The sequence below is a fragment of the Thunnus thynnus genome, chromosome 15 (assembly GCF_963924715.1).
Source record: "Thunnus thynnus chromosome 15, fThuThy2.1, whole genome shotgun sequence".
NCBI lineage: Eukaryota > Metazoa > Chordata > Actinopteri > Scombriformes > Scombridae > Thunnus > Thunnus thynnus.
In genome coordinates, this window is record NC_089531.1 from 23,031,376 (window position 1) to 23,044,550 (window position 13,175).

The window sequence follows — 13,175 nt, forward strand, 5'->3', positions numbered from 1 at the left end:
ATTTAGGTTTTGGTCTTGAATTAAGAAAACTTGAATCTCTGTGCAGTCAACTTAATGAAATGTTTGCTGTAATGCTTACAACATTACATAGTTAGAAGGAACAGGTTTTTTTCACATTAAAGTACCATAAGCCACCGGTCATACCAGACCAAGAAAGATTGCATCAGCAAAGCCACAAAAAGTGTATTAAATTGAGGAAATGTGTGTTTTATTGCTTATCATCTCTACTTTTCATTTGTATGAGAGAGAAGAGGTGTTATTTCATCTCTTAGAAGTTACATAACGTTCTGCATATCTACAGGCAGAAATGTAAAAACCAGCATGTGCAGTCCTTCCTCTCCATCCTGGTGACCTTTGACATCCACAGTAAATCTGTCCAAAGCAAAGACATCCAGCTACATTGCTGACTGAACAATCTTGTTTTTTTTATTGTGTCACTCTAATAAAGATAATCAGATAAAGGAGTTTACATAACGGCTTAAAAAATATTGTATTAATCAGGGTAAGACTGAATAATCAGTGTGTGGGAACATGCTCAGTAATCTAAAATTCATCATCTCATTCCACTGTGTTATCAGGTACACCCAGTCAAAGGGCATCATATTCCTTTCATCAAAGGGTGGAACATCTGAGGCCTGCACCAGTCACGTTACGCTACAGACGTCCGCACTGAAGCCCACGCTCTCCCTCCATGACTCTCACCAGCTAAATGTTAGACTTCTATATCGATGAGTGCGTGGGCAGCTACACGGTGAGTTGGCATCACACAGCGCCAGAGTCAAGAAAATGTGAGCTTTGTTGATGTATATAATCAGTGGCTGCTGACTTTGGCTTGTGACACGGAAGGTAAATGTTGCCGCTGTCTCTCAGTAACATTTGCTCAACCTGCCACACCAGCATCCCCGCTCACATCCACCTGCCTCTCCAATCTCCAGGCTCCCCTCCCCTCGCCCCACCTCCTCCTCCCCCCGTGCCTATTTCTGTCATCTTATTTGGAGTCATTGACAGAAGTGTGGTAGCTCAACAACCCCCCCCCCCTACCCCCACCACTACCCCCACCACCCCCTCCATCCTCCTCCCATCTCGCTCTGCCGTTACAGTCGTTGTGGTCTTTCTGCCCCTGAAACACCCCCACCGAGCTCCTGCGGTTAGTACAGTCTGCCTGTGCTCTCTCCTTATAAGGGCAAAATACATTGACAGAGGCAGAGAGAGGGGGCTGTACCAGCACAGGCAGGCAGGTAGGGGGACAGTGACTCTGACAGGAGCAGAGAGAGAGAGAGAGAGATGATGATGTAGAGGCACAGGAGCAGAAATTAGGAAACAGAGAACAAGGAGGAGGAAGGATGAAGATGGACAAGGGGAGAGTGTGATGGGGATGATGAGGGTTCAACTGAAGCGTTTGAGCTTTTGAAAGCAAATACCAACATTTTTTCAACTGAGAAGGCCATATTTTGTGGCAAATTGTGGCAATCAATTTTCAAGTCTCATGCTAAAGGTATTTATGGTTGTAGTCGTTCTCCCACAATTCCATTTTTTTCTTAGAGCAGAAAAGCTTAAAAAGAAACACAATTTAGACAGTGGGACACTTACAGCTGGGTTAATTGGATTGAAAGCTGCTGGTACTTAGAATATTAAATATGTTAAAATTATTTTAAAAAAATCCTCCTTCCGAATTTCTAAATGTGATTTTTGGAAAGATGGAAATACCTGTGAAACAGCATTTAAACCATGAATCTGAGTACCTAAGTGAGTTAACCATTCATAATTTTAAACACTGCATGAATGTGTTCATCATTCATGTTTATTACTATAGTAGGCTGTCCTAAACATAACATTGTAACACAACTGGTAGCGTATGGTGTAAAGCTCAGTGAAAGATGTTTATTATAACCAAATTGCATGTCAGCAAGTGCCTGAAATGGAAAAGTGTATTGCCAGACCAGACTGTATCACTGCGACTATTACACGACTATCATCATCACTGACTGATTATCAACATTCTTTTCTCCTTATCATCATCATCAAAAATTATACACACAATTATATATTATTTAGCCTAATTGTCATCATATTCACACAAAAATATACTCCATCATGCTTGTGTGCAGTCTGATCACATGTCACTTCACGGTCAATTCAGGTTAAGCTCTGATGTGAGCAATGAAAAACCTTCACATCCATTGAAATCAGAAATGGACAGCAATTACTCATCGATATTCAGTTTCTAATAAATATCGATTTAATAGATTAAAAAGGTACACCAGCAATTTTGCACTTTCATTAACTTGGGGGACTTACAAAACACATTACGAAAGAATTTTTTAAATTGATGTAATCCCTAGTGTTAGTCCAGTGCCATAAAATTCTTGATATTTTGACAAGACACAGTAGAAAAATCACAGATGTAATTAATAACGTTGATGAATGCTGCATTCTGTTTAAGTCTGCCAGTTTCGGGGTCAATGGGACACCTAAAGGGAACAGAGCCATTGTTAATGTTATTAGTAACACCTGTGCTTTACCTACTGTGTTAAGTCAAAATGTCTGCTGGCAAAAAGGTCTGTTAGACGCTTGCTGTCTGGTTCAGTAAATGCCCATGTCTTTCAAACTCCCAAGTTCATAATGCAGGCTTTCCGTTAAAAAATGGACGTCTCCATGCAAGTTGAGATAACCTCAATGACATCATCAGGGTTATTTTCTGAAATTTGTCAAAGCTCTTCTAGAGGCACAGAAGACATCATACAGCTGTTTTCACAGGCTGAGTAATACTCCTCATGTCAAGTAAACTGATCTTCACATGTAAAAATCTGTGGGATTCTTTTACCTTAAATTTCACCATAATTCACAGAAATAAATGAAGAGAGAATTTCAGTGGTGAGAAATGGAGAGTGTGCCAAAGAAAAGCGGTTGGTTTTGAGGCGAGAGAAGAGTACAAAAGTAAGACACAATTCTAAGAGCATGTGGAGGACCTACAACACAATATACAGTACAGTGTGTTAAAGTGCAAGATACACCCTTTGAGGAGTTAGAAACAATAGAAAAATGTCATTTTGGAACACGCTTGATCGGCTGCAATTACCAAATTGTGTATCTGTCAGTGTGTGTGAGTGTTCTTGTATGACTCATCCTGTTGGGAAATAAATCTGTTTGTCACATAGTGGGGACTCGCATCCCTTTTAGCAACAAAGAGCATGTCCCTATAATGTAAATCATTTAATTTCAGGGTGAAGACTTGCTTTAAGGTTAAGGAAAGGTTATGGTTAAGGTTAGGGTAAGTCTCAAAGTGAATGTAAGTCAATATTATGTCCTCTGAAGTGATGGAAACACGACTGTGTGAGTGTGTGGGAGAGTGTGTGGAGTTTGTCCCCTTTCAAGTCTATGTGTGTGTCAGTGTGTGTGTACGCGCAAGCATGCTGGTTCTGTTGGTTCAGCTGGAGCATTTCTCACCTCCTGTGTAGCAGGAGGCCTGGTCTGCCTGCAAGGACCAGGCAGGTGCTAATTGGGCTTGAAGCATCTGAATGGAGGCGCCTGCCATGAATGGACGTGCATGTGTAGAGCGAGAGGCCTCGTGTGATCCATGTGTGTTTGCTCAGCGTGTGTGTGCAGTACATCGGCGTCAGCGTCGCCGCAGACTGCATAAACACACCTCCTCTCTGTGTTCTGGTATCTGAGTTAAGTTAAATAGACCTCTCGTTTTGTGGCAGATGGAGGGATGACACCCCTTCGGGAATGATGGGAGAAGAGAGATGTAAATCCATTTAGTCACAGGTCCCTGAGTGGAGTAAAAAGACAGACGCAAAGGGGGACGAGATGGGAATTAAACCAACAAAACACCCGGCTGCTAAGTGTGTCAGCGTCTACGAAAGGAGGCAGGCAGGGGGTCGTTTAATGGTGTAGGGTTGGTGTGTGTGTGTGTTTCGGCATATTATCAGGATGAAACATCTGCTCTTGTTAATCTCTACCAACCTGTAGGCAACACTACATTTACTCTGAGTAATTCCCCCACAGGGACAAAACTCAAACCCACCCCAAAGCCCACGCAATAGAGCAGATCTTAGAAGAAGAAAAATAGATCAGATTAATGAATAGGATCTTGATTCGGAGGGAGTTTGGAGATAAGCCTTTGCTCACCATCTCTTCCTCTCAGAAAGTGAACTATCTCTTCTATCTCTCTATTGTGTCTTTCAGTTGGCATTCCCTTTGAAGGAATTAGGGAATGAAAACTGTCGAGAGAGAGATGAGCTTTGATAGCTCTCCCTGGTGTGTCGGTTATGTAAAGACGCTGTGATATAACCCAAGAGAAGAGATGGAGTTTATGAAATGTGTAAGTTGAAGGACATGCAAGAACCAGGTCACAGATTTACACTGATGGAGATTTGCTGAGAGTACGACTGTGTATATATCTGAATAGAAAATGGTCCTTTTATGTGAGAGTGCAGTCGCTTGCAAAGGGACAAAAAAAAATTCGAATAAAAAGCCTAACTGGGGGCATGGAGTTTGAAAGACGTGACTTTTACCAGGTAGAGTCTGAAACGATGCTATTGGTTGCATTATGGGAAAAGTAGGAGCCAGTGTTTTGGGAGCTTTAGGGGTGTCTCGGCCTCTGTTGGCTCAATTGTGACCATTCTTTTTTCAGACTCTTGCAGGTTCCTCAACTTTATGGATGTGCAATATTAAATCCTTTTAATCAATTTAACAGGATATGAAAGCAGAAGAGCACATTTCTACTATGTTTATTTTTTCTGGCTTTACTACAATGTTTGCTTTTTGCTGTAAAGCTTTAAATTACAGCTTGCAAATGACACTGTAGGCTACTTAGCATACTTATTCTTATAAGTAGAGTGGTAAAGTGGTAACAGTTACATTTAGATGGTGGAAGCCTCTAGATAAAGCTGCATACGCCACTTAGATGAGACCCACCCTCTTTAATTTGGTAACCAGTCAAAATGATAACTGATTACCTCTGACCGTGACTTGTTTCTTTTATTCTTTTTATTCTATATAACCCTATATATTATTCTATAAGTCTGACTCTTTGACATTTACCATATCAAGTAATGGTATTTGGGTAGCAGTGTTTGTATTGAGGAACACTGAACAGATTTCTGTAGCAATAAATTTTCAGGTTTCTGGTGTGTGTAGTAGCCCACTGGCCTCCACTCTGTACCCTGTAATTATTTCATATGCATCACAAGTAAAGTAGGTACAGTGTAATTTATTTCTAGCTCCACCCTAAATGCAAATTTGTTTCCCTCTTATTCAATGTACTTCTTCTCTTGTACCGACCAGGATACCCAACAAATACTTTGACTGTAATTTGTGGGCTATAATCTGTAGAGTAATTGTTTTTGCTTGTGGATTACTGGATAATTTTACATCTTCAGACCCCTAAAAAGTACTCAAATAAAGCCTTGGGTTGAACACATAGACATGTAATCTGTGACGGATCCCACGCTTTGTTTTACTTAACCTCCACAAGTTACTCATGACGATGATCCAGGCTGACTTTGAGACTGACTTTCAGAAGCCGGTGGCTCAAAAGAAGATGACGCACAGTTGGATGAGGCATAGTGACCACAGTTACACAGTTAATGAGTAAAGGGAAGAGGTTAAGGCATTATTTGTTCATGTCTGTTTGTGTCTGTAACGGTGCCAACAGGGGAAGCTGCAGGGGTTGGGGGTGGGGTGTCCCAGAATTTGGCGACTGCCCCCTCTCTCCCTTCCCCCACGTCGAGCATCCACATGGACAGTGATAGATTGGAATAGGAGGAGGGAGGAAGACAGGAGAGAGAGAAGATGGAAGGATGCCAGTGTGTCTTCCCCCCTGGCACACAGATGATCCTCGCGGTCTGCCCGCACCCTCTTTGTGCAGATCCATATAAATGCTATCAGTTGAAAACAGATCCTGGATTACCAGAGCTTTAGGGGTAAAATGCATATTCCCTATATAGACTATAGGGAAACCAATTCCACCTCCTTCTTTCTCTCTTTACACACACACACACACACACACACATTTACTTACAGTAGGTCACTTATAGAGACATTTCATTGACTTACATTAATTTCCTGGAGACTTACCCCAACCCTAACCACTTGTCTAACCCTAACCCTAACCCTAACCCTAACCCTACCCTTAACCACTGACCCAAAAAGTCACCTTTTTACCAATTGGGGACACAGCTTTTGACCCCAATTGTGCAAGCTGTCCCAAATCAACTGGTCTTAAGTCTGATGTATGTCCCTGAAAGTCCCAAAGACTGAAGTCATACACACACACACACACACAAACACACACTGTACTGTGCATCCCGCCATGTCTCCATATGTGTCTAGACTAGAGTTTCCCAGTAACCCTCACTCATCCAGACCTCTCCTTTTTCCCCTGAGGCTGAGCTGATTAACAGTAATAGGGAACAACAATGCATGATAATGTGAATTATAATGGACCAATGGAGGCGGCCTTTGGCCCCACGCTCCATATGAGGCCAATGGCACAGTAATGGTGTACATGGGCCCTGCAGGGAGAGGACAGACAAAGACAAAGGCATGCCAGACTTGTAGGTTAATGTAAGTGGAAAGGACATGGGAGGCCTGGAGGGGGTGAATATAGGTCCTCAACATGGTCCATACACACAAAAAGATGAGGAAATTAGTTTATTTTGAACTGTAAATACACTCATGCCTGCCAGAGTATACACATTAGTGCTATGAGGTCAGCCTGTAGCTCCAGCTTTCATATTGTTACGCTTTAAAAAATGAGTGGCAGTCAACCTTTTTCTGTTTTCTGAAAAGTTAATATTTTAGAGATTATGTGGTTTTTACACAAGAGCAGCCAAGTGTGGTCAAAGTGTTTTATTTTTGCAGCAGCCACAGACAGCAGTTATTGGTCTCCTCTCTCCTCGCGCCTTCTGCTTCTCCCTCGTTTCTTTTTGATGGCCAGCTGTTGTTCAGTCATCTCCTGTTTCTCCTCCATCTTTTTCACTGGCTGGCGCTCTGGGGCAGTTACAATCAGACGGTGGGCAGTGGGGGAGCTGGGTTGGGGTAGCGAGCTTTGGGAGGCATTTCAACAACAGATTTATAAAGTACAGAAAATTCTCTAAAAGGACTTACACACTGCCTTGGAGACTGAAGGTCTTATCCCAAGTGGATGCCAACTTGTCTCACTCAAGAGAGGTGAAGAGGTCAGGCTATTTACTCTGGAGAGGATCTCTCTCTTTGTCTCTGATTCAAACACACACACACACACATACACACACATACACACACATACACACAGTGAAATAGGCAGAGAGAGGCAGAGTTTATCCCCTTTCACCTCATCTATCACTCAACAAATTGGACTCTGTCTCCCGAGCAGTGTGTGGTGTCTGGTTATAAGGAGCTGTAAGAGATGGAGCTGACAGCTAAAGGATATTAATGAGACACATCAACTGATACTCTCTCTCTCTCTCTCCAACTGCTTATTCTTTATTTTCTGGTTCCTCCTCTTTTCTTTGCTCTGTTCATTTTTCTCCATTTCCAAAGCTCTGTCTATCAGTTTCTCCATCATTCTCCTTCTGATGGATAACTGCTGGCAGGGTTTGCATTTGATGATGAAAACTGAGAACACAAAATATACAGTGGAGAACTGGAGGTCTGTATTAACTATCTTGTTTTATCTTCCTACATATTACTGTTTTAAAAAGGATCGGTAATGTTTGAGGAGACTATAAATATTGTGGATAGAGAACTTGATGCCATTTCATATGAAAACAGATGGTTGACAATCCAGGCATGTGATACAAATTTTGTGATTATGATGGTTACATTTTAGGCTGAATCTTAAACTAATGAGAATAATGAACATTAAACAATTTAATAGAATTTCTAAGAAAGAGATTCAACTTCTTTATGGTGTAAATATAGCATGTTTTTCCAAAGCCTGGTGTTGCTGTGAGATCCACAGAGACTAAGAGATAATAAAAACCTAAGACTTCTCTAGTGGATGCCCACTGTTCATCACAGACACTTCACACCGCGGCCAAAACTTATGTAAATTTCTCCCCTCTGGCAGGTGCTAGAGAGCACTGTGCGCCAAAACAAGCAGACAGAAGAAGTGTTTCTTCCCACAGGACATTACACTCAAACAAACAGTCTGATCAGCTCACTGGAGTTTCTGTACAACAGCTGTGGAATTTCTCTTATTATAGATATGTATATATAGGCCTACAATACATTCCTACTGTGCAATATCTGGACATCAACTGTATCTAATATCTACTAACTGGACAAATGTCATCACACCCTTTACCTTTAAATTCATACACTATTTATTCCACTGTTCTTTGCACTGTTAGGGTACATCTTGTACTTTTACATGTAGTTGGAGAAATCACTTAGTGACCAACCAGCACACAACCTTCAATATAAACATGACCTGCAAATACATCATACAGTATCTTTGGTCAGCTGTTATTTGTCTGCCGTACTATAACTAACTGCCTTTTTTCACTTTTTTAAAAATTCCTATTCATCAGTTTTCTATCTTTCTGTATATTTGTTTTGATAGTGTATGTTTAGACCTACGTAACACCAGGGTCAAATGCCTTTCCATGTGTGAGCATACCTGGTCAATAGACTTTATACTGATGGATCACACAATGGGAGTCTCAATCTTTAGTATTATAACAATTTGATCAGCAGACTGGACACTGTTAAACCAGCCAAATATCTCTGGCTCCATCTAATGGGCCTTTAGGGAAATGCACTCCCTGACTCCAGGCATTGACTACCCTCAAACTGACCTGTGACTGTAGCTGAGTGCCCCACATACATATACATAAGTACAGCTGAATAATAGGAATGAAATCACTAAATATGCTAGATCTGCTGGGTCACTTTCCTCTGATCTTTTGACCATCTATCCCCATTATGGCACAAAGTTCAATAAAATGTTATTGAGGTGTTGGAAGACTGTGATATTTCTCAAGATTCAGGTATCAATTGATTATCTATCTTATACTCTTCACAATTCATAGTATAACACAAAACCACTTCAACATGACCATTAAGTTGAATCAACATCCAGCAAAATCTGGACACTGTAACAGAATTGTAAGGTTTGAGTTATTTTTTTTCCCAACACCTGTGGGCACAAAGTTTCTCTCATGTTTTTTGTGGGTGGTTGTTAATTAGACTTTGTCTATATATTCATCCTCCACTACAACAGTGTCCTATAGAATGCAGACACACTGTAAAAAATAAAAACATCAGCATCCACATAACAGTGTGCAGTCACTCTATACCAGCTCTTCACTGAACTGAGGAGGCCAACTCTAGTCTAGAGATGCTAGAGCACATCATGACTTATGCAGTTGTAGTCATGTCAAGTTTGTCTCATCTATCTCCCAAAAACAAATACACAAATTGGATATCAGTTACATGCTGTAATGCAAACTTGTTCCTATTGCTGTATAAGCAATTGTACACACAATACTGAGAAGACAGCTGGCAACATAAGTATATATCATCCATGTTTATTACAACATTTAAATATGAGGCCTTTTACACTGTTTCTTAAGCACCTGTTTCCTAGAAATAAGTCTTAAAAAAGGAAAAGAAAACAAATTCGACGTTGAAATTGAACATTAAACTACACACAAAAAACTCATTGAAAATATTGTCCTGTTTCACCTGCAAAAACAGAAATTTTTAAAAAGATCCTCCTTGACTTCCGTAACTTGTAGTCTCTTGGTTGCATCACAAAATATCACGGAAAAAAAGTACTCCAAAAAAGGGAAAAAAAGAACAATCAATATCTGTATTTTGTGGAATAATCCTTCGGAGACACCACCAGACCTCTTCCTTTTCTTGCTCCTCGGTACACAGTTTCCACAATGTCTATCATCTCCTGCTTGTCCTCCATTGTCCAGTTGATCTTGTTGTTGTTGCCAGTGCCCAAATCAATCATGATGTGCTTGTTCCTGGAAAAAACAACACCAATATCAAGTAATATGACAGCTACTTATTTAATGTAAATCATTATTTAGGTAACATTGACACTGATGCTGTGAACTCAAGATATTTAGTGCCTCACCTGAAAAAGAACATGACGGTGCAGGGGTCGTACAACTCGTACATCTTGTTGAAGTCAGGCACTTCTGTGATGTCCACCAGGTAGATGACTGCAAAGTTCTTTACCTGTCAGGAAATATATCAATATATATGGACACAATATTATTACAACAATACAAAAAAGTGAACAGCAAAGTGTTTTCATCATCACAGACAGAACGGCATAACAAGGAAAGGTGAGTTGCTGGATTAAACAAAAGATTCAGACCACATTACCATGTGACTGTATTCTTTACATGACACTTAACCTGATAACTTACACTTAAACATGTTACATGTTAGACTTTTAACTGGAGGATACTGCTCATGGACTGCCGCAAACCACCTGCCTTTTCAATACCTGCAGTTTCTCACCACTTCAGTGTGCTTATCTGTAGGAAATTATTGAGTGTGTCAGCTTTTTAACAGCCTTAATAGCTTTGGCCAGCATGTCCTGAAAATGGTCCACAAATTGCTGACTGAGAGCAACATATGCAAACATAAAATACTGTAATGAGAATCTTAGTTGTAAAATCAGCAGAACACTGAGTTGAACACAGTGATGAAAATAGTGAGGTATCTTCACATCACCTGAGCAGACAGTACAAAGTAAATCTACAGCTTGCTAAAGACGGACCTGCACATGCTATCCCATAAGGTTTTCAGCTGAGAACAAGACAAATAAAAAATGCAATCTCCTGTTGGTCCCAAACAGATGATTGTGGGGATTTCACAAGTAAGCAGTTTTTAAATGTTAATGAACGCTGGAGCACCATCAGTGTTTTCTGTAAGTGTAGAATAAGCTGTCACTTCATCATTTAGAGCAACTGATGGCAATTACTAGCTGTGCCAACAATTAACTCATCTAACAAAGCTCAATCAATCAGTGCAATTAATAGTTTATGCAATAAACACAATCTGATTGAGGTATTGTGTGTCATAATGTTACTTTTATAATATTACAGCCTGTCAAAACCGTACTGTTTACTTTCCAGCCCCACTGACATGCAACAAGATTGTTTCATTGCAGGGGCTAAAAGAGCACCTGAAAATAACACAGCCTGTTGGCATTTGTGGTCTATTTTTGTTAGTTTAATATATAATAGAAACAATAACAAAAGTATATTATACTTAAAGGTTTAGGTCTGAACTTGAATTCGTGTGTATATGTGTCGTCATGGGTCTCGCAGGTTAAGCAGATACTGGATGACTGCGGTTTGTTTTCCTCTGGCTTACACTAAAGTGTAACATCATCAACTGTTTGAAACTGTTGAACAGAGTCTGACAGATCACTTCATGCAGAAGTGGCAAAGTGAGCTCAGAAGTATAACGTTATATTTAAACAAGAGCTCAAACTGGAAAAGTACGTGTTGTATGAAAACCAAAGGTACATACAGGCTATTTGTAACTTTAGTATCAATGACTCCAGAATTCCCAAGTTTATTGGAAGATGTAACGGGCTGGATAGAAACTAGAGGATCTACAACCTTTGTAATGACACCCGTCTATTTGACTGTAAAAATGTTAACATAATGAATTATAGAGAAATGTATTTGTCAATGTATTATTTAAACCACCCATCTATGTTTAAATTTTCTTATTAAAATCAGATGAGCCAAAGGTTATTTGTAAATTAGATGCCTTTTTGAAGAATATCCTGCCTTTGTTTAAGTAACATTAGCTGTACTTTAGCCTTGCTGTGTGCTATCGTGTTGTTATTAGTGTGTTCTGTTTGTGCTTCATACCATGTGATCACGGTCTTGTGTCACATTATTAAATTAAAGGAAACATCTTCTGTTGATGCCCCTCACGTTACAAGTGAAAGACACGCTGACAGTCTTTACATTGGACACATAAATACACATTTTAAATTAATTTACCAAAACACCAGTGCGCATGAGTCACAGCAGACCAGCAGCTGATGCTACTGAGCCTGTGTAGACGTCAATAGATCACTGTAGTGCTAATGCCAAAGCACACATGGATCAGAGACTTATCAAACCTTTTCTGCGATGCTGTACAGAACTTCGTCCATTTTCATACATGTTGGGTCCCAGTCGTGTCCAAAGCGGATCACAAGGACTCGGTCCTCTTCGGACAGGATGGCTTGGTCAACCTGCCAGCCATTGTGGAGATGTGGTAGCATGTACGACATCTTGACCCTGCGCTATCGATTCCCAGTCTGAAAAAACAACATGTGACTTTTACTTCATATAACTTGAAAACCAGTCAGTAAAATCGATATTTGTGCTCATAGTGTGAGTGTAAACCATGGGGTGTAAACATGCAGTTAGCCTGGTGACACTGTTAGCTAGCAAGCTAACGAGCTAGAATTGACGACTGTTAGGAGAAAGAATGAACTAGATGGGAATTTAAAACGCTATGTGTGTAAACACTTACCTTAAAATACAATAGAATGTCTTATATAGTGAAATAAATGGTTTGCGATGTAAAAACGTAGCTGGTTGACACGAATATAAAGCAAAACAACGTTGGCTCCCGCTGCTAGTGAGTGTACCTTTTCGTAAGTGGTACGTTGCTGTACGCACAGCGTCATCACACGACGTCTTTACGTCACGTGAAAGTATCATTTTCAGACTGCAAATTCATGGATGTACATTAATGATGAAACCTACAAGTGCGGGGAAAATGTGAACAATAACAAATGAAAGTTAAAAAAAAAACGTACATTTACAGATGAATAAGATTATACAAGTGAATAAGACATTATTTTTTATGATTACATTACTAACAGGGAAACTAAATGAAAAAAAAATCATATGGTATAAGATTTTATCCAAAATCAGAAATGTGTTAGATGTTTTACTACTTGAATACTCTTCAAGGAATTTAGAACAAACTTAAACTGTGAAGAAACAAACCAAAGACCTCATGTGGAATCAAAATAGGCCTATACTGTGCAGAAACAAAACCTTCTTTATATAGGATTGGTATAAAGACTTATTTAATACCCATGGTGAATTTCTCCAGTCAATATAATGCCCTTATAACATGTTCATAAAACCTAATATTACCTACATGAGTCCCTTTAGTGAAGAAAACTATCTTTTACACATCTT

At 39.9% G+C, this 13,175-nt stretch overlaps 1 protein-coding gene across 1 annotated transcript; it reads right to left on the bottom strand.

Annotated features, from left to right (window-relative positions):
- Positions 1–9,502: 9,502 nt before the first annotated feature.
- Positions 9,503–12,655, bottom strand: txnl4a (thioredoxin-like 4A). The gene is made up of 4 exons (XM_067611406.1): positions 12,496–12,655; positions 12,098–12,277; positions 10,079–10,182; positions 9,503–9,965 (listed from the first exon to the last, which is right to left on the bottom strand). The coding sequence occupies exons 2-4, from the start codon at positions 12,248–12,250 to the stop codon at positions 9,794–9,796; spliced, it is 429 nt and encodes a 142-aa protein (XP_067467507.1). The 5' UTR covers positions 12,251–12,277; positions 12,496–12,655; the 3' UTR covers positions 9,503–9,793.
- Positions 12,656–13,175: the final 520 nt, after the last annotated feature.